The 24,908-nt window shown below is 45.0% G+C and overlaps 1 protein-coding gene across 1 annotated transcript in view; it reads left to right on the forward strand.

The window, feature by feature from the left end:
* The window catches only part of LOC117733181 (voltage-gated potassium channel subunit beta-2-like), a 120,848-nt gene that overhangs the window by 14,519 nt on the left and 81,421 nt on the right, over nt 1-24,908 (forward strand). The window contains exon 3 of the mRNA XM_034536608.1: nt 5,271-5,308. Within this exon, the coding sequence (XP_034392499.1) occupies nt 5,271-5,308 (38 nt within the window). The remainder of the gene's footprint in view (nt 1-5,270; nt 5,309-24,908) is intronic.

A 24,908-nucleotide genomic window follows, 5' to 3' on the forward strand; every position in this document is an offset into this window, starting at 1 on the left:
TGGCCTTTTTTGGAAAACGCCGAAACCTACCCTTACAAAGGCATGTGTAAATTAAAGCTGCAAACAGCGATGTACAGGCCCTTGCACTTTTGTGCATGTTTGGGTAATGTCACAGGGTGAAAACCAGGGACCCAAAACACGACTCACGAAACAGAGGTAACAAATAATAATCCTGGCAGTCTGGCAGGGTAGCCCCCTTGGGCCCAGAGCCCTTCGAGGGCTGATCAGGCTGGCTGCGGTGAAACTCTCTCATGAGAGGGGCATCCAGGATGTGTCGGGCCGGGACCCAGCATCGAATGGTCCGATGAACCTGGGTGCCAACTTCTTTGCCTCTACTCGCAAAGGTAGGTCTCTGGTCGATAGCCACACCTTCTGGCCAACCTGGTAGATGGGGCTTTGGAGCGCCGCAGGTTGGCTGCACCGGAGTAACGGTTGGCCTTGGCCCAGGTACGGTGGCAGCGGCGGATGAAAGCCTGGACCGAGGGGCAGGAAACCTCCTCCAGGCACACTGAAACGGGGACATTCCAGTGGCAGAGCTGGTCAGGGTGTTTTGGGCATACTCCACCAGCAGGAGCTGCTGGGATCAGGATGCTGGAGTCTCGAAGACCAAACAGCTGTCTCCATCTCCTGGTTCTTGCGCTCAGTCTGGCCGTTAGACTGTGGATGGAATCCAGATGACAGGCTGGCTGTGGCCCCGATCAGTGTGCAGAACTCCCTCCAGAAGACTGACGTGAACTGAGGACCCCGGTCAGAGACTACGTCCGTGAAGGCGGAAGACGTGCAGCAGAACCAGCTCAGCAGTCTCCTTGGCCGAGGGGAGCTTGGGCAAGGGCACGAAGTGGGCCATCTTGCTGAACCGATCTACCACTGTTAGGACGGTGGTGTGTTTGTTGGACAGTGGGAGACCATGGGTTCAACCTCCCCTGGTTGAGGACCCGGAGTGATGCTGGTTATTAACTCTGCTTCCTGCCCGGAGTCGTTGTGACTTCACGTCTCATAGGGTCCATTGGACCTGGAGGTGTCTGATGCCTGGTGAGCCGGCCTCCCGCGTTGGCCCTGCTGATGCCCCGCCCCCTCCTCTCTACCTCCTTCTGTTTCATGGATTGGAGTTCCATTCATACATTGTCATATTCATGTAATGTGTTTATGTAACTTTGTAAACGCTGTTCATTCTGTACACATGACATATATTGCTTCTGTCCATCCGGGGAGAGGGATCCTCCTCTGTTGCTTTCCTGAAGGTTTCTTCCCTTTTTTCCCTGTCAAAGGTTATTTTTGGGGAGTTTTTCCTGATTCGATGTGAGGTCCTGGGACAGGGATGTCGTATGTGTACAGATTGTAAAGCCCTCTGAGGCTAATTTGTAATTTGTGATATTGGGCTATACAAAATAAACTGAATTGAAATTTAATTGAATTGGTAGCTGCTGGAGAAGCTTGACGCTGGGTGAAAACGTGACGATCTGGATGCGTCTGTCCACTCGGGAAGTCAGTTCTACTAAGCTATCCAAGTTGGCAGACAAATCGAAAGAGATCAGTTCATCCTTAAGATAATCAACTAATCCAGTCAAGAGCACCTCACACTGGGCTGCTTCGTTCCAGTCGCTATGGCGTGCTCTCGTACAAAACTCCAGGGCATAATCCGCAACTGTCCGGTCCCCCTGGTGCAGTTCCTCGAGTCCTGGGACAGAGGATGTCGTATGTGTACAGATTGTAAAGCCATCTGAGGCAAATTTGTAATTTTGGGCTATATAAAAATGTACTGAATTGAACAAAGCAAGTTTGGGCAGTCGCACCCGCTACTGTAAAAGTCGTCTTCCTGATCCTGTTTCTGTAAAATTTGCCATAAAGGCCTTTACATGGCATACCTAAAAAAATGTTTACCATTTGGAGTAAATACATGGCGACTGACAGGGTCGTTCTTCAATCAGAAGATCAGCACATCGATCCCTGGCTCCGCTAGCCCAGTCGATGTGACCTTTGGCAAGACACTTAACCCCAAAATTGCTCATGTAGCTGTGCCTACGGTGTATGAATGCGTGTGAATGTTAGTTAGTCCTGACCCTAATAATACCCCTAACAAATTCAATAGGGTCCTCTCGGACTGACTTCGTCAGTCGCTTGGACCCAAATAATAAAACCCTAGCAATTTCAATAGGGTCCTCTCGGACTGACTTAGTCAGTCGCTCGGACCCTAATTAAAGCTCCAAGCAGCAATGTGCGGGTCCTCGTTCCTCCACGCATGTCGGGGTGCCGGCTCACGCGGCTGAGAATGTCTTTCGACCGTCGGAGTTAGACGTTTTTTCCCTACATGGAGCGATGCTGGAAATTATACTATACTGCAAACAGTCCACCACTTGCTGTATGGCACGAGACAACATGCATCAACATAATACATTTGAATTGGATCTGATAAATTCCCTTCATCAGGAGATCAGTAATGTATAGAGGCCAGAAATACACAAAAACGAACGGAAGAATTACACAAAACTCAAAATGGTTGACAATTGGTAAAGTTTAGAGCATGGTCTCAAGAGAGTTATTTTTAAGTTAACATGTGTTACATACGCCTACCAAGTTTTGTATTTCTATGTCAAACCTACTGGGAGGGCTGCTTTGTCGAAATCTGACGAAGGTTTGTTGAAATTTTGTAAACTTATACGAAACAACAAGATTGACAACTTTTAATTACAAGAATTGAGATCGATCTGATAAATAGTATTTAAACCAACTTAGTGCAGTACCTGAAATGCCAATCGACTGATCCATGATGTCATGATCAATGTTGTCGAACGCAGCACTAAGGTCTAACAAAACAAGTACAGAGATGAGTCCTTTATCTGATGCAATTAGGAGGTTATTTGTGATTTTCACCAGTGCTGTCAGAAGGAATCACTTCTTTAAATTTAGCTACAGCACTGTCAGTTAGACATCTGGTGTAGAAACTTTTGACTAACGGGGTACATTCCGGTAGTATAAACTCAAAAGTTATGAGGTCTAGAAGAGCAAGGTCGAGGGTGTGGCCAAAGCAGTGAGTGGTTTCTCTGACAGAAGCCAATCGAGTCCAACAATGAGATAAATGCAGCACTAAGGCAATCAACATCCACATGAATATTACAATCTCCTAAACTTGATAGAAACTCTGAAAATTCAGATATAAACTAACAAATATAATTGGCTGTAATGTTTTCCAGGGTGGATGCGAACGACTAAGAACAAGGCTTTCCAATGAGTTGTAGTTTAATTTAGCTTTAGGATTTATTAATAGGCTTGAGTCAAAGATGGCTGCTACTCCACCTCTTCGGCCGGTGCCTTGAGGAATCTGAGTATTATTATGACTTGGAGAAGTTGATTCATTTAGGCTGACATATTCTTCATGACTCAGCCAGGTTTCAGTAAGACACAATAAATCAATGTGATTGTCTAATATTAAATCATTTATTAATACTGCTTTAGATGACAGATCTAATATTTAAGAGTCCACATTTAATTCTCCTGTTTTGTTGCGCTGTTGCAGTAGTGGTGTTAACCTTTATGAGGTTATTTTGTATGACTCCTCTTCTGGTTACTTTTGATTTAATTAATTTAAGTGGCCGTGGGACAGACACAGTCTCTATAGAGTTAAGGTTAAGGGTGGGTAACTGCTCGAATGGAAGTGCAGAGAAGAGTGTAAGGCTACAACTCTGTTTCTGCTTCCTGATCTGAACCCTGGGTTGTCATGGATTAAGTCGATTTGCAGAAATGAGACCCGCTCAATCCAAAGTGGGATTAATGCCGTCTCTCCTCATCAGATCAGGTTTTCCCCAGAAAGTCTGCCAGTTATCTACGTAGCCCATACTGTTTGCTGGGCACCACCTCGACAACCAGAGAAAACTACGGAGTCCAACATTGTCCTGGCATTCATTTTAGTGACCTCTGATCGGCGTAGTCGGGAGTCATTGCTGCCGGCGTGTATTACAATTTTACTGTATTTACGTTTATCTTTAGCAGGCAGTTTTAAACAAGATTCAACGTTGCCCGCTCTGGCCCCCTGAAATGCATTTGACTATGGTCCCTGGCATCACTATGTACACCTTTCTGACTATGGAGCTGCCGTTAACCAAAGTGTGTTTCTCAGCGGGTGTGTCGCCATGTGGGGAAAACCAGTTAGAAACGTGAAGAGGTTGGTGGTGCACAGTGGAATTCTGTTTTGACTTACTATTCCTTTGAACAGTTACCCAGCCTTCCAGCTGCGCAGGGGCTGCTAGGGAAAAGCTAGCAGAAGCTGAATCTGGTTGGTCCGTACCGGCTATGGGTGGGCTAACTAACGTAGCTAATGTCTCTGCTGCGATGGTGCAGAGCCGTGCATCTAACCCACTGACAACTGCCTCCAACCCAGCAAATGAACTACACTTGCTGCATGTACAGTTATCATTAAGGGAGGCAGAGGAATAGCTATACATGTGACACTCTGAGCAAGAGGGAGCGGGAGAGAAGGAAGCCACCGCTAGCTGCTAAACAGGCAACCGGAAGGGATTCAATACGCTTACCAGAAGAGTGATGATGCGTTCAGGAGAAATCAGATGTCTGACAACTGGCAGTTTCATTCATTTGATATCGCATAATCCAAACAGAGTTATTTGTCTTGACCCTCCAACATGTAAACTCATTACACAACCGCAATCGCTAGGAGCGCTTTTAACAGGGTTTGTGGGCAGTAATCATTACCAAAGCATGTGGTAATTTGTGTAATGGTCATATTCTACCCTGCAATAATACCATAGAAACCGAAACTAATTAAAATTATTATTATTCTGATCACAACATCATTTCACATCTGGTTTTGCACACACAGTAATAGATCTGACAAAAATCATAAACTATTTGGCCAACCGTATGCTTGGAAATATTTAACTTTGTTCCGAAGTAAACAGATGTGCCCTAAAGTTATTGTATTGCTCAGTTTTATGGTCACACAGGACCCTATTATAGTAATAGAATGTGTACTGTACTTAAGAAAATATAAATAATATTTAAATTCTTCACAAAAGTAAATCATACATACCCTGTAGGAATAAAATAGGTACCCAGTAGTTAAATACGACTATAAGGTCTTTGTAAGAGCCTGAATAATTTGCTCATCATGTCATAACTTCATATTTTGTTCCCCAGTACCACATATGTATTGTTACATACTCTACTGGTGAGTACAATAAATGATAATATAACTCTGGAGTAATTACGATGTATGTTGCAGGCTGTAATCTAAAGCATTACCTTTCATTTTTGTGCAGGCACATGGGTCACCTTTGGAGGCCAGATATCGGATAAGGTAGGTGAGAATACTTGCAATCTCATATACTGTAGGTTTAACAGGATGCAACAATGACAATAGTTTCACTAAGTAACATACATCAACATCTTTAATACAAAGATTGCATTACCACGCTGACAAGCATTTTCCCATATGGATTCTGGCTTTAGATAGCACCACAACACATAATCTGAACCACTATCTGCTTCAAAAGCACACAATGCTTTCATGATTTCGCCCCTTAGTGTGTTCATTAAGCAACATTTTCTAAATATTCACTCATGGTATAAAAACATATGCCTCAACTTTCAGCTTGTGTCTAACATTTTCAATCTGTACGTATTCAAGTTTAACATTGTTTCACTTGACCAACATATAACACAATACCAAATATCACTAAACGGGGATCAATATTTGAACCAACATTGCTCCCCAAGATCCAAGTTTGTTATTCAACCATGTATTGCAAATCTGTGCTGCTGACCCCAATGTTTATACTTGCCACTTGAACAGCTCTCACTTATGTCTTCTAGTCTGTCCATGTTCTCAGTTTCCATAGGGCCTGTCCATCCCTGTGATGAGGCATTTCACCTGTATCGTCACATGGCCATATTTATTTCATTACATTCACAGTATGGGACACTAATGAAGTCCAAATATTCTGTTCATGAATTCCACTTCCCCTTAACATCTGTTTGATGAATTTGATAAGGTATTGTGATAATAAGTGTGGGCCGTGTGACATCAGATTCTATAATTAACAGTAATCTGAAGGGAGAGGTTTATTGTACATGCCCTAAAACTGAGCTTTGCTATTCTGACTTGAGGTGATCCTCCTATGTGAAGATAATTTAAATCATTTGCAAATATTTTAATCAATGCCAAAAAAAAAGCAGATTTACGTGACAGCATTATGACGAGAGAAATTTTTTTTGTAACCCTTGTTTTCCTGTTTCTAGGTCTATCACAGAAAGTGGTTTTGTAAATCTTAACCTCATTTGCCCCAGTTTCTACTATATCCTTCATCATTTTGGGTTTGGGATACCATTTACTTATTCCTAGCAGTCTTCAAAAAAAAACTTTCCTCTTGACTATTTACCAGAAATGCCAAACATGTAATTTAGCAAACATGGAGTTATGATCTGTTTGACAATTATAAAGCAAGTTCTTGACCATGTAATGTGTGGAGTGGAAATCTGAAATCAAGATTAAGAACCAAGTTGTCTTTTGTTTATCATAGCATTTGCCAATGGACTCAGATCGTACAGAGATCAATGGTCTCCACAAAACAAGACTGCAATATTAAAGTTACATACCTTTTAGCTGAAGGATGTACGTGTCATCTGCTCCTCACTGAAATGTCATGTGGGTTGACAGAGATACAGATAAGTGTTTTGCTTTGAGCAGTGATCCCACAACTCTTAACTATTTATTTTTAGTAATTCTCCAATCCAAGTATTAACATTAATCAAAAAATTTTGTGCTGAACAACTTTGTCGTTGATCGCCTTATTTGTAGCTCTGTCTTTGGCTCTGGGCCGCTGTCATTTTGTGCGTTTGAACAAAAGGGTGCACGAAAGTCCTGAGAGAAGGTAAATTGAATCATAATGAGTGATAAGAATAGGATACAACATAATCATCTTCTGGGGCTACACCCTGGGTGTCTGAATGGGTACCACAGTACTGGTCCTTGGGAAGGCATCATCTTTGTACATGTGGCTCGTGTGTATCCACGTAGCTCCCTCTGCAACCAGCAGAATCTGATATGGCCCATTCCACCTCAGTGATATCCTGTTTTTACATTGGAGGTTCTTTTCCACAACCCAATCTCCTGTAGATTGTGTAGGGGGCCAGATGCAGCAGCTTGAAGTGCATCCTTTACCTGCTTTCGAGGTTTGCACTATAAAATGTCATCTTCAGTGGTCAGTGGAGGGCAGCTGTCTCCCCACAGAGAATCCAAGCGCAAATGAGATCTCTGCGAGTGTGATTTACTTTGACGAGCGCTTTTACATCACTCCCCGAGCAAAAGTCCCTCTTTTGCTCTCTTTTTAACCTGCTAGCTCGCGAGTACTTTGTCTTTTTGACAGTAAGTGGGCGGACCCAGTCACCATTGTAAGTGATTGTTGTAACATGTTTTTTGCTTTACAGTTAAGTCATTTGAATATCTCACATTGGGTTACTACACCGGAGTGAAGTATAGTGCAGCAAACATGTCGGTGATATCCAGCCAATCCAAAGACAAGGATTGTAACCATTTCGATGTAGAGAGACAATGGTGACTGGGTCTGCCCATTTACTGTCATAAAGAAACTGCTGTGAGAAAAACAAAGTCTAAATAGCGTTTAGTGGCAGCTATTAGGTATTTAAAAAGTAGTAACACTGAATGTATGCAATTGTATTAAAGAAGTAACATTGAATGTACTAGGAGAGTATAGCAAATAGAATCATTTGAATGTAGGATGTGATTTGGAGGTAGAAAGTCAGATAATGATCAGTGAAGCTGGTAGAAGGGACACGCTCAGGAATGTGATGTGCAATAAAGAGGGGGATGTAGAATGAAACTGGACACGTAAGGACCATCTGAAGAGGAGGACTTGAGATTTGTGGGAGATTGTTGATTTTTTTTTTTTCATGAAACATTGTTGTACTTCAAAGTGTTATTAGGGTCCTTGGAACCTATTGTTTTTCGTGGGATTATTATTATTATTCTTCTCCGGCAATGAACATGTTTTTCCGCCATTTTGAATTTTGTAAAAAACACGTTTTTCCGTTTTCTCCTAAACGCTTGGTCCGATGTTTATGAAAATGTATGTGGTTCATTTTTTGGTTAAATATCATTCTAGATTGTTGATATGTCATTGCGTTCAGAAGATATGGACCAATGAACTTTAAGGGTGTGGCCTCATATTTAAAGACACATAACTTCCAAATGACTTGGCCTATCAATACCAAATTGCTAGCATATGTCCACATTGAGTCCCTTAAAGTTCCCTAATTGTTTCATAATATTTGAAGATTAGGGGGCACTGCAGTCAATCGCTCAATATCGCCATTTTTAGCCTTTTTTCATGTTTTTTCACGTTTTTGGGTGTTGTAAAACAGCGAACTCCTCCTAGAGCATAGGATTTTAAAAATATAAAACTATGTGCATAGGGCGCAATGGCAAAGAACACCATTCGCCATGAAAATTGAAGTTTTTTTAACTCGGACATATATTATGTAATCTGCTCCATATTCCTCATATGTCATGACATACTGACCCTGAAGACATCCATATGATAATTTTGCATTCTAGTCATAGCGCCACCTAGTGGCAACAGTAAGTTACAGGTTTTCTACTTTTATACCCTTCTCACAGATTAATCAGATCCCTAGTATGGACTCGTTGAAGGGCGGCGAGTTGGAGCATCTGCGAAGTTTGAGCGGCGAAGTCTGATCCTTTGCCTTGACCGAATAAACCAATGTAAGATGCTCGAAACATAACTAAACTTAGCACACACATTTAAAGTCAAAGATGTAGTTACCTGATACGATTGTAATGCTTCAGAATGGCAATATGGCTCGATAGCGCCCCCTACAAACATTAATTTAAGCAGCCCCGGCGCTACGCTTCACCTACATTAATGAAACTTGGTAGGCATATGTAAAACATGTAAACTGAAAAGAAAGTCTCTTGGAACCATGCTCTAAACGGTACCGGAAGTCAGTTTGTGTGATTTTTCCAGTAATTCTTTGTGTATTTCAAGCCACTATGTTACTGAACTCCCGATGAAGGGAATTGATCAGATCCCCTTCAAATGTATTATGTTGATGCATGTTGTCTTGGGCCATACGGTGGATACAGCAAGCGGTGGACTGTTTGCAGTACAGTATAATTTCCAGCATCGCTCCGTGCAGGAAAAAACGGCTAACTCAAAGATGCTTACTCCGACGGTCGCAGACATTCCCGGGCCGCTTGAGCCGGCGTCCGGCCAGTACCCCCCGACGTGGAGGAGGAACGAGGACCTGCATATCGCTGCTTGCAGCTTTAATTAGGGTCCTCGTGACGACTTTGTCGTAGAGGAACCTATTGTTTTTGTAAAGATTATTATTCTCTAGCAATTAAATCGTTTTTGGGTCCTTTATCATATCCCAAACGCTCTTAAATTTGACATGCATATCAGGACTGGCGAAAAATGTGATAATTTGGAGGTCTCGCATTTTAGTATAAATAATTTTCTCTATAGCGCCCCCTTGTGGCAAAAAGCCCACGGTTTTTGCTAACAATGACCGATTGACTTGAAATTTGATACACATTTCCACTTGGATCTGCTCTACAAAAAAGTAAATGGTGGCCATAAAATGCGCCTACTTAGATTTTCCGCCATTTTGAATTTTGTAAAAAACACGTTTTTTCCAATTTCTCCTAAACACTTGGTCCGACTGATACAAAAATGTATGTGGTTCATTATTGGTTCAATGTCATCAAATCTTGTGAAAAGATTGTTGATATCTCATTGCGTTCAGAAGATATGGGCCAATTAGCTTTTAAGGGGTGCGGCCTCATATTTAAAGACACATAACTTCCAAATGACTTGGCCTATCCATTCCAAATTGCTAGCATATGTCCACATTGAGTCCCTTAACATTCCCTATTTCTTTCATAATATTTGAAGATTAGGGGGCGCTGCAGTAAATTGCTCAATATCGCCATTTTTGGCGTCTTTTCACTTTTTTGGACGTTGTAAAACTGCGAACTTCTCCTAAAACTTAAACCCGATTCATTCCAAAATCTGGCTATGTGTTCTAGAGACCTTAGCCATGAAAAGGTATCAAAGGATTAAAAAAATTAAAAACTATGTGAGTAGGGTTCTATTTCAAAGAAACGCCATTTGCCATGAAAATGTAAGTTGTTATAACTCGGCCATACATAATACTCGGCCATACATAATCTAATCTGCTCCATATTTTTCATATGGCATGACATACTGACCCTGAAGACATCCATATAATAATTTTGAATTCAAGTCATAGCTATACCTAGTGGCACATTTTTAAACTGTTCCTCACGTTTTGGGGAGTTGTAAAACGGCGAACTCCTCCTAGAGCTTAAACCCGATTCATTCCAAAGTCGGGCAATGTGATCTTGAGACCTTAGTAGTCAAAAGTTATCAAAGGATTTAAAAAAAATTGTGTGTAGGGCGCGACGGCAAAGAACACCATTCGCCATGAAAATGGAAGTTGTTTTTTTGGCACCTGTCAATGTGCAGTTCATCATCCCCTTTAAATGTGGTTTGTGTGTGAGGCACCAGTTCAACCGTTCTGACTCCCTGACAGCTGTATTTCTTTTGTACACATTTAGCGTTGTGTATATAGTATAGCTAGATATGTTACGATATGTGGTGGCAGACCCAAACGCAGACCAGGGAGTAGAAGGGGGAACTAGTTTATTGCCAGGGAAACATCTACGGAGTAACAGTCAGGGAAATCCAGTTGAGCCAGTAGGTGGCATTTCGACTGTCTGAAAAAAGGCTTATTGATAGCCTCAGGCTGTGACTTGTAACAAGCATGACCAGTTTGGGGCAGATTTGAGCAAGTCTAGTTTAGCCAGTAGGTGGCGCTATGAGTGTGAGGATATACATGCATCACGTGTCTCTACGTGAAGTTTAGACATTGTTGTGTAAATTACATGTGAATCCGATGATTTTTAGGCTTATTTACTTTGGCCAGTAGGTGGCACTTTGAGTGAGTGAAAAGTCGATATCCTCAGGCCGTGACTTGTAACAAGCATGACAAGTTTGGCGCAGATTCGAGCAAGTCCAGTTGAGCCAGTAGGTGGCGTTTCGACTGTGAAAATAAGCTTGTCCATATCCTCAGGCTGTGACTGTTATCATGCATGACAAGTTTGGGGAAGATTCAAGCAAGTCCAGTTGAGCCAGTAGGTAGCGCTTTGACTGTAAAAATAGGCTTGTCAATATCCTCAGGCCATGATTTGTAACAAGCATGACAAGTTTGGGGCAGATTCGAGCAAGTCTACTTGAGCCAGTAGGTGGCGCTATGAGAATGTGAACATATACATGCATCATGTGTCTCTACGTGAAGTTTAGACCATGTTGTGTAAATTACATGTGAATCCGATGCTTTTTAGGCTTATTTACTTTGGCCAGTAGGTGGCACTTTGAGTGAGTGAAAAGTCGATATCCTCAGGCCGTGACTTGTAACAAGCATGACAAGTTTGGCGCAGATTCGAGCAAGTCCAGTTGAGCCAGTAGGTGGCGTTTCGACTGTGAAAATAAGCTTGTCCATATCCTCAGGCTGTGACTGTTATCATGCATGACAAGTTTGGGGAAGATTCAAGCAAGTCCAGTTGAGCCAGTAGGTAGCGCTTTGACTGTAAAAATAGGCTTGTCAATATCCTCAGGCCGTGACTTGTAACAAGCAGGACAAGTTTGGGGCAGATTCGAGCAAGTCCACTTGAGCAAGTAGGTGGCGCTTTGACTGAGTAAAAATAGGCTTGGCGATATCCTCAGGCCAGTAGGTGGCGTTGTGGCAATATGAACATATACATGCATCCTGTCTCTCTAAGTGAAGTCTAGACCACGTCATGTAAATTAAATGTTAAAAAAAAGTAATCATGTTGCACCACCGATCTGATGAAAATCTTGATGCCTTTACCGCCTAAGTAGATAACATTATGGTCTAAGTAGAATACATTATGGTCTAAAACTTGTCATTTTCTTTTTTAGTAGGTGTTCCTATGACAAATTCGAATTTGTGTTCAAGTAAATGTGTTCAGGCCTTGACTGGCATCATGCATGATTATTTTTGGAAGGATTGAATCAGTTAAATCAACAGTCTTTAACATAACAAAACACAGATAGTGGGTGTTTATTGGAGTCCACATAATGTCAAGTAAAGTTTGGTGAAAACTCACCATTCTCGTCACTATACATCTTTAAGGCCTTTAGATAATCCTTGAACAAGATTAGTCGATCGGATAAGTTTTGTGGGAGGAAATCTTAAACAAAAACAAGCGAAAAACGCCAAAATGTGCACATTTACTGCAAGTTTCGAGTGATTAGTCCCAATAGTGTTGAAGTTATGAGCATTGAAAAACAAGACACGCCCCCTAAGAGGTTCATTGGACCATATATCCTTACCACAATAAGATATCAAAACACTTTTGATATATAGGTGATCTAGCTTCAATTATGATAGATAAAAAAGTTTTGTATGAATCTGACCCAGCGTGTAGGAGGAATGGCCAATTATGTGTTTTTTACAAAATTCAAAATGGCGGAAAATCTAAGTGGGCGGAGCTTAAGGGTCTGAGAAGCTTTTTTGTAGAGCAGGTGGAGATGTGTGAATCATTTTAAGTCAATTGGCCATTCTGGGTGAGAGGAGTCGACGTTCAAACTTTGAGGGGGCGCTAGAGATAAATGTTTTAATACCCAAATTTGACGTCCATATCCTACGTCTATTTTCACCAAGCCTGACAAGTTTGTCAAATTTGGTGAGTTTTGGGGTATGGAAAGTACCCCCAATATGCGCCCAATGTTCTAAAATAAAAAGCGGAATACGAATAATAAGAATCCTAGCAATTTCAATAGGGTCCTCTCGGACTGACTTTTTTAATAAATTTGGATATTCTACTCATGTTCAGCAATATTAAAAGCAGTGATGTGAAGTGCCACTACGAGACAATGCGCAGATCTTTTGAGCAAACTCAAAAAATTAAAAAAGGCACAGAAAAATAAACAGTAGAGCCCAATATGATCAGAATCCTAACATGAATTTACTGCCCATGATGATGTTAACAGAGAGGAGAAATGAGCTGAAACAAGTGGTTTAATAACCACAGAAAGTCCCTGCACACACAATTTTTTATTTAGATGACAACAATCTTGACGATCAAGATGGCGCTGCAGATGGCTGCCTCGGTACTGCGCTCTGTCGTACTTTTTCTGTTTTTGTTTGTTTGTCTCGTTTCCAGCTTTCCCTCTCTGATCACATTTAGCAGGGAGGAACTTTTAAACTTCCGTCAATCCACTGGTCAAACTTTTTCACCGCTTTTCATTGAACCGGAAAGCTTTACAGATATTCTGGGAAAAGCACGCAGGAGCGCTAGTTAAAATGGGTCAGCGGGGATTCCGAAATGCGCTCCCGTCCATTCACCTGGCGAACGTCCTCTCTCTGGTGAACAAGATTGATGAGCTGCTGCTCCTAAACAAAGCAAACACGGACTTTAGCAGATCTGCCGCCCTTCACTGAAACCTGGCTTGGTGTGCACATCCCGGACAGCTCACTACATCTGCCGGGCAGGGTTGCCAGGTCTGTGTGACAAAACCAGCCCAACACCAGCCCAATGGCCAATAAAACCAGCCCAAAAACCAGCCCAATATCAGAACTCAAAATATGCCCGTGCCAAACCATATACACTGCTTTTAAAGTCCAAAAGCATTGCTATCATTGCCAAATGTATTGTAATATCTACAAAGTAACAACAAATGTTTAGTATGCCAGCATTAAAAGCAGTTTTCCCTAAACAGTTATTTTACCTAGGTCCTAAAATGGCCTTGTGTAATTAGATACAGTATATTATCATAAATAAAATATAGCTCTGTGAACGTGTAGACCAATTCACTGACGGACAAACTAACCTGTTGCTTTGTCTTTAGGCTTTCTCTTCCCTTTTCTCTCTTCCTCCCTGCCTGGACAACATGAATGTACAGTTTTTACTTCATATGCATTTACTGTAATTAATGCAATACCTTATTTTAACTGAAACACCTTATCATGTTGCTTCACTATATTTTAATCATATACTTATAGTTCATACATGTGTAAATAGGCTATGCATTTACTGAATTAAAATAATTTCAGCTTACCTGTTTGACTTGTAAGAAGGTGCCTTACAGTAAAAAAAGAGAAAAACTCCTTGAAATGGAACTATTTACAATTTCCAATGTCTTTTGTTTAGACGCTTTGAGATACATCGGATCAGGAAAAACTCCCCAAAAATAACCTTTCACAGGGAAAAAAGGGAAGAAACCTTCAGGAGAGCAACAGAGGAGGATCCCTCTCCCCGGATGGACAGATGCAATAGATGTCATGTGTACAGAATGAACAGCATTACAAAGTTACATAAACACATTACATGAATATGACAATGTATGAATGGAACTCCAATCCATGAAACAGAAGGAGGTAGAGAGGAGGGGGGGCGGGGCGCATCAGCAGGGCCAACGCGGGAGGCCGGCTCACCAGGCATCAGACACCACCAGGTCCAATGGACCCTATGAGACGTGAAGTCACAATGACTCCGGGGAGGAAGCAGAGTTAATAAGGTGCAATGGAGAGATGTAAATTCATCCATAAGGAGAGAGAGAAGAGGAGATAGGTGCTCAGTGTATCCTAAAACATCCCCCAGCAGCCTATAAGCCTATAACAGCATATCAAGGGCCTCGACCAGGGCAAACCTGATTCAGCCCTAACTATAACCACTATTAAAGAGGAAAGTCTTAAGTCTGTTCTTAAATGAGGTGACTGTGTCTGCCTCCCGGACTGAAAGTGGAAGCTGGTTCCATAAAAGAGGAGCTTGATAACTGAAGGCTCTGGCTCCCATCTTACTTTTTAGAACTCTAGGAACCACGAGTAGCTCCACATTTAGTGAGCGCAGCTCTCTAGTGGGGCAATATGGTACTACAAGCTCCTTAAGATATGATGGTGCATCACCAATCAAGGCTTTGTAGGTGAGGAGAAGAATTTTAAATGTGATTCTTGATTTTACAGGGAGCCAGTGCAGAGCAGCTAATACAGGAGTAATGTGATCTCTTTTCTTAGTTTTTGTGAGTACACGAACTGCAGCATTCTGGATTTGCAGTAAATTGCAGCAATCTAGTCTGGAAGTAACAAACGCGTGAACCAGCTTTTCTGCATCTTTTTGGGACAAGATGGGCCTGATTTTTGAAATGTTACGTAGATGAAAAAATGCAGTCCTTGAGATTCGCTTAATGTGGGAGTTAAAGGACAAGTCCTGGTCAAAGATAACGCAGAGAAATCATGTGAGCTTTAGGAGATTCTCATTTTACCTTGTTATCCAGTAAACCTGGCCACAAACAAAACAAACAAAGACGGGCATGTCTCCAGAGATGGGAGGTCAATTCAGTATAGAGTTGATGACTCTATACCAAGGGTGGGCAAACTATGGCCCGCGGGCCGGATCCGGTCCGTTGGGCGTTTTGATCCGGCCCGCCGAGTATTATGAATTATAAATTACAGTAAAGACCGCTGTAACGCTTTGTACCCTCGGGGCTGCGTGTGCACGCGTTCCTGCAGCAGAACACGGCAGGTTAAAGAGCGCTGTCACGCATTCTGCTGCAGGAGAGCGAGCACACAAACAGCCTGAAAGAGCTGAGCAATAAATGAGCATTAAGAAACATCGATGCTGGTCTGTTACCGTCATCGTGGTTCAGGAAACTGCGTCACAGCGTTGCATGCCGTGCTTTCTGCTGGCACGTCAGGCTGCGAGTCCAGCCTGCTGCTCGCTGCTCACGCCCACCCCTCACAGGCACGCTCACCGTAATGTATCGCATACCGCTGGAAAGTGCCACCTCTGTTGCTCTCCTGAAGGGTTCTTCCCTTTTTCCCCAGTGAAAGGGTTTTTCCTGATCCTATGTGAGGTCTTGGGACAGGGATGTTGTATGTGTACAGATTGTAAAGCCCTCCGAGGCAAATTTGTAATTTTGGGCTATAAAAAATAAACTGAATTGAATAGAAAAAAGAAAATACATATAAATTAAAAATCATCATAAAAGGTTCACACGGAGTTTAGAGAGAGAGTGAGAAGATAGATAATACAAATATCAGTAATAATACAAATATAATTAATAAAGAGTAAGGATATATTAGAGGGGGGGGGGGGGGGGGGGGGCTATGATTGTGTGTATGTTTGTTGTATGTAAAATAAGGAATATGTGGGGATCATGGTGTGTCTTTATTGTGGATTGTGGACAGGCAAAAAGAGTTGAGTGAAACTGTGTGAAATTTAAGGGTTAAGGGTTTTGACAAATAGATTCCAAGGAGAGGATCGCAGTTCGATGCCCGGCTCCGCTCGCCCATGTCGATGTGTCTTTGGACAAGACACTTAACCCCAAATTGCTCCTGTTGCTCTGCCTACGTTGTATGAATGTTGTATGAATGTTAGCTACTCGTGATGGGCAGGTGGCACCTTAGCCACAGCTTTGAGTTGTCGGAAGACTAGAAAAGTGCTATAGAAGTACATTTACCATAATAGTAGATTTTCCCAAAGTGTAATACTGATTTTGTTTGTACTTTGTTTGCAGTAAGGACGCATTTCAGATTTTATTAATCCCATTTTAAACATTATTTCCTCTGTGTATTGTAATATATGAATAATATTGTATGAGTTGCATGTTTGAAAATGTAGAAAAGTTGTTATTACAGATTTGGGTACAGAATTCGTATATCTTGTTCCCATTTCTTTTAATTAAGGGATTGTTCGGTGCAGAGATTATCTTGTAGATTTTGGATAGTCATTTTTTTCTTTTAGTGTTGTTAAACAGCTCTGACGTTAGTGGAGGAAGAAAAGAGTTGATTGAATTAATCTTAAATAAAGGATCTTATCTGTAGATGTTCGAAGACGTGATTCTCCCCAATCCCGTGCTTCTGGGTCAAATAAGAAAATAAGATGTGTTTTTATGGGAGATGTGTTTGAGATGTGTGATTCAATAAACCCTGATGATAAGTAGCCCACGGACTGAAGCTACCTTGCCCGGACAAGGGAAACCGGGGGGGTGGCCGGGCTTTCGCCCATGGGGCCTGGTCGGGCTCAGCCCGAAAAAACACCATGGAGCAGCAGTCACCCTGTGGACCCACCACCCGCAGGGAGAATTATCGGGGTCGGGGGCTATGTAGACCGGGTGGCGGGCCAGGCGGGAGACCTGGGCGGGCCGATCGCCGGCGGCATAGACTAGCTCTAGGGACGTGGAACGTCACCTCACTAGCGGGGAAAGAGCCGGAGCTGGTGCAGGAGGTGGAGCGTACCAGCTAGATATAGTTGGGCTCACCTCCACGCACAGCATGGGCTCTGGAACCAAGCTCCTGGAGAAGGGTTGGACTTTGTCCTTTTCTGGAGTTGCCCAGGGTGAGAGGCGCCGGGCGGGAGTGGGGATACTCACGAGCCCCCGGCTGAGCGCCGCTGTGTTGGAGTTTTCCCCGGGGAACGAGAGGGTCGCCTCCCTGCGCCTACGGGTTGCGGGGAGTAAGGCTCTGACTGTTGTTTGTGCTTATGCACCGAACAGCATTTCGGAGTATCCGGCCTTCTTGGAGTCGGTGGGAGGGGTCCTGGAAAGGGCGCCGCCTGCCGACTCCATAGTTCTCCTGGGAGACTTCAACGCTCACGTGGGCAATGACAGAGAAACCTGGCGGGGCGTGATTGGGAGGAACGGCTTACCCGATCTGAACCCGAATGGTGTTTTGTTGTTGGACTTCTGTGCTAGCCACAGTTTGTCCATAACGAACACCATGTTCGAACATAAGGTGGCTCATAAGTGTACCTGGTACCAGAACACCTTAGGCCGGAGATCAATGATCGACTTTGTAATCGTATCATCTGATCTGCGGCCGTATGTCTTGGACACTCGGGTGAAGAGAGGAGCAGAGCTGTCAACTGATCACCACCTGGTGGTGAGTTGGATCAGATGGCGGGGGACTCGGCTAGAGAGACCTGGCAAGCCCAAACGTGTAGTGAGGGTGAACTGGGAACGTCTGGCAGAGGATCCTGTCCGGGAGGTCTTCAACTCCCACCTCCGGAAGAACTTCTCACAAATCCCGAGGGAGGCTGGGGACATGGAATCCGAGTGGACCTTGTTCAAAGCCTCTATTGTGGACGCGGCTGCTCGGGGCTGTGGCCGGAAGGTCATCGGTGCCTGTCGTGGCGGCAACCCTAGAACCCGGTGGTGGACACCGGGGGTGAGGGTAGCCGTCAAACTGAAGAAGGAGGCCTTTCGGGCCTGGCTGGCCCAGGGGTCTCCTGAAGCAGCTGACGGGTACCGGCGGGCCAAAAGGGCTGCAGCGACGATGGTCGCGGAGGCTAAAACTCGGGCATGGGAGGAGTTCGGGGAGGCCATGGAGAAGGACTTTCGGTTGGCCTCAAGGAAGTTCTGGCAAACCATCCGACGGCTCAGGAAGGGAAAGCAGGGTCTACCCCAGGCTGTTCTCAGCAGGGGGGGGGAACTGCTGACCCGGACTGGGGACATCGTCGGGCGGTGGAAAGAGCACTTTGAGGAACTCCTAAACCCGGCCAACATGTCCCCCGGAGAGGGGGCAGCGCCGGAAGACTTTGGGGTGGATTCACCCATATCCCTGGCAGAGGTCGCTAAGGTAGTCAAAAAGCTCCTTGGTGGCAAGGCGCCAGGGGTGGATGAGATCCGCCCTGAGATGCTGAAAGCGCTGGACATTGTTGGGCTGTCTTGGTTGACACGCCTTTTCAGTGTCGCATGGGGGTCGGGAACAGTGCCCATGGACTGGCAGACCGGGGTGGTGGTTCCCATCTTCAAGAAGGGGGACCGGAGAGTGTGCTCGAACTATCGTGGTATCACACTGCTCAGCCTCCCGGGAAAAGCTTATGCCAGGGTGCTGGAGAGGAGGCTCCGACCGCTTGTCGAACCTCAGATTCAGGACGAACAGTGCGGATTCCGTCCCGGTCGTGGAACAGTGGACCAGCTCTTTACCCTCGCAAGATTACTGGAGGGGTCCTGGGAGTTTGCCTAACCAGTTTACATGAGCTTTGTAGACCTGGAGAAGGCTTTCGACCGGGTCCCTCAGGGGTTTTTGTGGGGGGTGCTGCGGGAGTATGGGGTGCCGGACCCGTTGGCACGGGCCATCCGGTCTCTGTACGCCTGCAGTAGGAGCTGTGTTCGTCTCCTCGGTAGTAAGTCAGACACGTTCCCGGTGGGTGTTGGCCTCCGCCAGGGCTGCCCTTTATCACCGGTCCTGTTCGTGACCTTCATGGACAGGATATCTAGGCGCAGCCAGGGGGCGGAGAGGATCCGGTTCGGGAGTCTCGGGATCGCCTCTCTGCTGTTTGCGGATGATGTGGTCCTGTTTGCCTCCTCGGACCGTGACCTCCAGCATTCACTGGGGCGTTTTGCAGCCGAGTGCGAAGCAGCAGGGATGAGAGTTAGCACCTCCAAATCTGAGGCCATGGTGCTCTGCCGGAAACCGGCGGATTGCTCCCTCCAGGTGGGGCCAAACTGCCTACCCCAAGCGAAGGAGTTCAAGTATCTCGGGGTCTTGTTCACGAGTGAGGGTAAGGTGGAGCGGGAGATCGACAGGCGGATCGGTGCGGCTGCAGCAGTAAAACAGGCGCTGTACCGGTCCGTCTTGGTGAAGAGGGAGCTGAGCCGGAAGGCAAAGCTCTCCATTTACTGGTCTGTCTACGTTCCAACCCTCACCTATGGTCACGAACTCTGGGTCGTGACCGAAAGAACGAGATCTCGGATACAAGCGGCCGAAATGAGCTTCCTCCGTAGGGTGGCCGGGCTCAGCCTTAGAGATAGGGTAAGGAGCTCGGACATCAGGGGGGAGCTTGGAGTCGAGTCGCTGCTCCTTCGTGTCGAAAGGAGTCAGCTGAGGTGTTCGGGACGCCTCCCATTAGAGGTTTTCCGGGCACGTCCAACTGGTAGGAGGCCCCGGGGAAGACCGAGGACACGCTGGAGGGATTATATCTCCCGGCTGGCCTTGGAACGCCTCGGGATCCCCCAGAATGAGCTGGAAAGTGCTGCGGGTGAGAGGGAAGCCTGGGTCGGCCTGCTGAACCTGCTGCCACCGCGACCCGACCCCGGATAAGCGGGTGATAATGGATGGATGGATGGATGTGTGATACCTTTACTTGTCTATAATGAAAGATGTTTACAATGTGAATTTGTTTATTAGGTGCGATTGTTATTTATTTGGTGGAATTTCCACCGGGCTGTCAGAGATGTAGCTATGGTAAGTTTTTTGTAAACATGGATGGTGTTTGATGGAGCGGCTTCTGAATAGTAAGTCTGAAATACGGACGTCTTTCTACAATGTTTGTTCTACGTCTGTCCAGGAGTTATCAGATTGATTGGGATTTGTCCATTTGTGAATGTATTGTAGTTGATGAGCAATTATGTAATAAAGAAAGTCGTGGGTTTGGGATTTTTGTAAAGTGGTTGTAAATGCGTCTTATATGTAACAGGTGAGATAAGGACCCAGGTGCGCAGTACGACACTGAATCGTTTGAGCAATGTGCATTCAGGCAGAAACACAAAAAGGGAGGCAGTCTCCAATTATTGTAGGGAAGTTCACTCGGTCGAACGCCAAGCCATCATGGAAGAAGGCAGTCATAAACCAGAGGCTATTCTCATGGTCGGGGTCGGAAGGCTATGGCGATTTACTGGGGCAGAGGCAAGGCAAGAATCTCTTTGGTCGGGGAGTCGTTTACCGGGGGCAGAGGCAAGGCGGAGAAGTCCAAACAGCGACTGTGGCTCAGTGGTGAGCAGGGTCCTCCTTCAATCAGAGGATCAGCGTTTGTCATGTCGATGTGTCCTTGGGCAAGACACTTAACCCCAAAATTGCTCTCGTAGCTGAGCCTACAAGCCTACTATGTGCAGGTGGAACCTTAGCGCACCTATGAATGGGTGTGAATCGGTGAATGATGTCATGTATATTCTTTAAAGAGGTTTCTCTGCTATATTACTACTGTATCTGCTGTATTGTATATGTGGGTATACTAGAATGCTAGTCTGTACTGTCTTTATAATTTGAACATTTTGAGGTGGGATTTCGTGCTTTTTTACACAAGTGACTGAAAAGTCAACCAAACCAGCTAGGATTTAAGTATTTGCTCTGTAATCCAAATCTACTAGGGACTAAACTATATTCTACTTTCTACCTTGAGGTAAAACAGACCTTTCTCCTTAATCAGTTTGGCACAGAATTTCACATTCTAGCAAACTGAGACTTCACTGGTGGAAAGGTATCCCCTGCCTGAGTGCCGACTCATACCAGTATCGATCGATAAGTGGGCAATTCCTTCAACGACCTGTGGGCGGGCTCATCACAGCTGTAACTAATTATCGCCAACTCAGGTGTATAACCAGGTTGGGGCTTGTGCAACCACCTTGACTATATTTTCACCAGAAATTGCTCTACATCTGACCTCACTGTAACTCCACTTCATGTCTCTGACCACTTCTTCATCTCTTACTCTCTCCCACTCTTTGGAACTGACAACCCTCCCACAACGGATTTGCACCTGTCCGTCGCAACATCCGCACCCTCTCACCCTCCTCTCTGGCCTCGTCTGTTCTGTCTTCAACTGACTCCTTCACACTCATGCAGCCTAACTCTGCCACTGACACTCTCCTCTCTACTCTGTCGTCCTCTCTTGATTCTCTCTGTCCTCTTACGACTCGAAAGGTCCGCATGTCCTCTCCGGCTCCGTAGCTGTCCGAACCAGTGTGCGCCGAGAGAGCCACTATGCGAGCATCGGAAAGGAAATGGCGAAAATCCAAACACGCCGACGATCTGCTCGCCTATCACTCTCTTCTTTCCTCCTTCTCTGCCTCGATCTCTGCAGCCAAAAGTCTGTTCTACCAATCCAGAATCGAATCCTCTTTGTCTAACCCCAAAAAGCTCTTCTCTCTTTTTTCCAACCTCCTTGACCCCCCCCCTGCTCCCCCCCTCCCTCCACCCTTCTACCAAGCCACTTTGTTGACTACTTCACAAAAAAGATAGACGACATACGCTCCTCATTCACTAATCTATCTTCTATGACTACACTTACATTAACTTCATCTTCTTCCCCCTCGTTTTCCTCTTTTATCCCCCTGTCTCCCAATCAAGTTCTTACCTTGGTAACCTCTGCTCGCCCAACCACCTGCCCCCTTGACCCCATCCCATCTCACATTCTCCAGTCTATTGCTCCCGACCTTCTTCCCTTTCTCACCCATTTTATGAACACCTCCCTCTCAACCGGCTGTTTCCCTAACTCTCTGAAGGAGGCAAGAGAAACCCACTCTCGACCCATCTGAAGTCAATAACTACAGACCTGTCTCTCTCCTCCCCTTCCTTTCCAAAACTCTAGAGCGAGCTATCTTTAACCAAGTCTCCACCTATCTCCACAGTAACAACCTTCTAGACCCCCACCTGGATTCAAGGCAGGCAACTCAACAGAGACTGCCCTCCTTGCTGTCTCTGAGCAGCTTCACACTGCTAGAGCAGCCTCTCTCTCATCTGTCCTTATCCTTCTAGACCTTTCTGCTGCCTTTGACACATTGAACCACCAGATCCTTATTTCCTCCCTCCAGGACCTGGGTATCTCAGGCACCGCGCTCTCACTCTTCTCATCCTACCTCACCCACCGCACTTACCGGGTAACCTGGAGAGGATCTGTGTCTGAGCCTTGTCCTCTAACTACTGGGGTCCACCAGGGCTCAGTCCTTGGTCCTCTTCTCTCTGTACACCAACTCTCCCGGCTCTGTCATTCGCTTGGATGTCCGCACACCACCTGAAAATTAACCCAGACAAGACTGAACTTCTCTTCCTTCCAGGAAAAGGATCTCCCACCCACGACCTGACTATTAACTTCAACAACTCAGTGTTGGCTCCGACTCCGACTGCCAGGAACCTCGGTGTGACACTCGACAGTCAACTCTCCCTGACTGCCAACATTACCGCAACAACACGCTCCTGTAGGTACATGCTGTACAACATCAGGAGAATACGACCTCTTCTCACTCAGAAGGCGGCACAGGTTCTGGTCCAAGCTCTGGTCATCTCACGGATAGACTACTGTAACTCCCTCCTGGCAGGTCTACCTGCTAATGCCATTCGACCGCTGCAGCTCATCCAGAATGCAGCTGCTCGACTGGTCTTCAACCTCCCGAAATTTACCCACACTACTCCGCCACCTTTACTGGTTACCGGTGGCCGCCCGCATCCGCTTCAAAACATTGGTACTTGCGTACCGTGCTGCAAACAGATCGGGTCTGGTCTACATCCAGGACATGGTCAAACCGTACACCCCACCTTGTTCACTTCGCTCGGCTTCTGCCAATCGGCTCGTAGTTCCGTCACTACGAGCTAAAAACTCTATGAAGTCACAACTGTTTACTGTGCTGGCTCCTCATTGGTGGAATAAGCTCCCCATTGACATCAGGACAGCAGAAAGTCTCTACACCTTCCGTCGCAAACTAAAAACACATCTTTTTCGACTATACCTTGAATAGGGAAGGTAGCGCCGTAGTAACACTTTGGTAGCACTTAAATGGCTCTTACCGATAGCACTTTGTAGTTTAACACTTTAGTAGCACTTAAATGGCTCTTACCGATAGCACTTTGTAGTTTAACTTTATTGTACTCGCTTGATTCTTGTTGTTCTGAGTTTGGACTCATGGTTTAATGCAGTGTTTTTCAACTTTTTATGCGTCAAGGCACACTTAAGACACAGAAAAAATCTCACGGCACACCAACAACAGGAAATGATATGCAAATCAAACCCAAACATAGTTTCAGCATGAGCATAATATACTCTAAGAAATCAGGGAAACGCGTGTTCTATTTGTTGTGTTTTATTAAATTTACCATGGCACTGTTAGCTAGCTTTTCCCCACACACAACGCACAACGGACTCGGTGCGGCGGGAACCCCAGTGAAGGAAAATCCAAATGACAGATACTCATCACTGTACTGTCTTGAGCTCACCGTTTTAGCCTTCTTTTGACACCCACTTGTACTGGGCTCATCATCTGGATCAAGTGTGGGGGGATCTTGATCAGGACCTAGTTTTCTTTTCAAAAATTTCTCCATTAGACTTTTATGCATGTACTGTACCTATCTCTTAATCTCACTTTTTTAAATTGTCGCCTCAGCAAATCTGCCTATTAATTACGCTGCGTACCCACAGGCAGAGGGGAGTATTGAGCCTTCATACCACTGTAGCGACCCTGTGACGTGGCTGTCAATCACAGTGTGGCACCGTGCATGCTGGTCGAGGGGGCGTGCCTGTGATTGGAGGAGTAGAGGGGAGGCGGGATTAACCGGTCGGAAAAGGGGAGTTAAGTGTAGAATGTAATGTAATGTCGTGATAAAGCGCTTTGAGTGGTAGGAAAACTAGAAAAGCGCTATACAAGTACAAGTCCAAACAGTAGTGATGTGTCCTTTTGTGTCGAGGCTTCGAAGCATGTGTCGAGAAATCCAGGAAGATTTTTGTGAAGCACGTATCGAGGCGTGTATTGATGACGTATGTGATGACGCTCGAAGCCTCGGGAGCCGGCCAAACCACGTGACTGATTCACGTGCGCAATTCGAAATATAAGGGGCAGCGAAACGCAATGCATTCCCCAATAACATTGTGTGCACTTGGGACTTTATTGCGCATTTGTTTGCAAAGTAATCAAGCTTCTTTTTTTGCGATGGAACCAGCAAGAAAGAGGAGATTTTCCCCTGTCTGGGAACATTTTGAGCAGATCTTTCCTAATAAGGTATGCATATAGTAATAATAACTATTGTAATATACTGTAAATTAATGGGACAACACAGACAACACGGTTCTATTGTATTTCTTCTAATTTCTGGTATTTTAAAAA

Source organism: Cyclopterus lumpus, chromosome 7 (genome assembly GCF_009769545.1).
Source record: "Cyclopterus lumpus isolate fCycLum1 chromosome 7, fCycLum1.pri, whole genome shotgun sequence".
In the NCBI taxonomy this organism is placed as follows: Eukaryota; Metazoa; Chordata; class Actinopteri; order Perciformes; family Cyclopteridae; genus Cyclopterus; species Cyclopterus lumpus.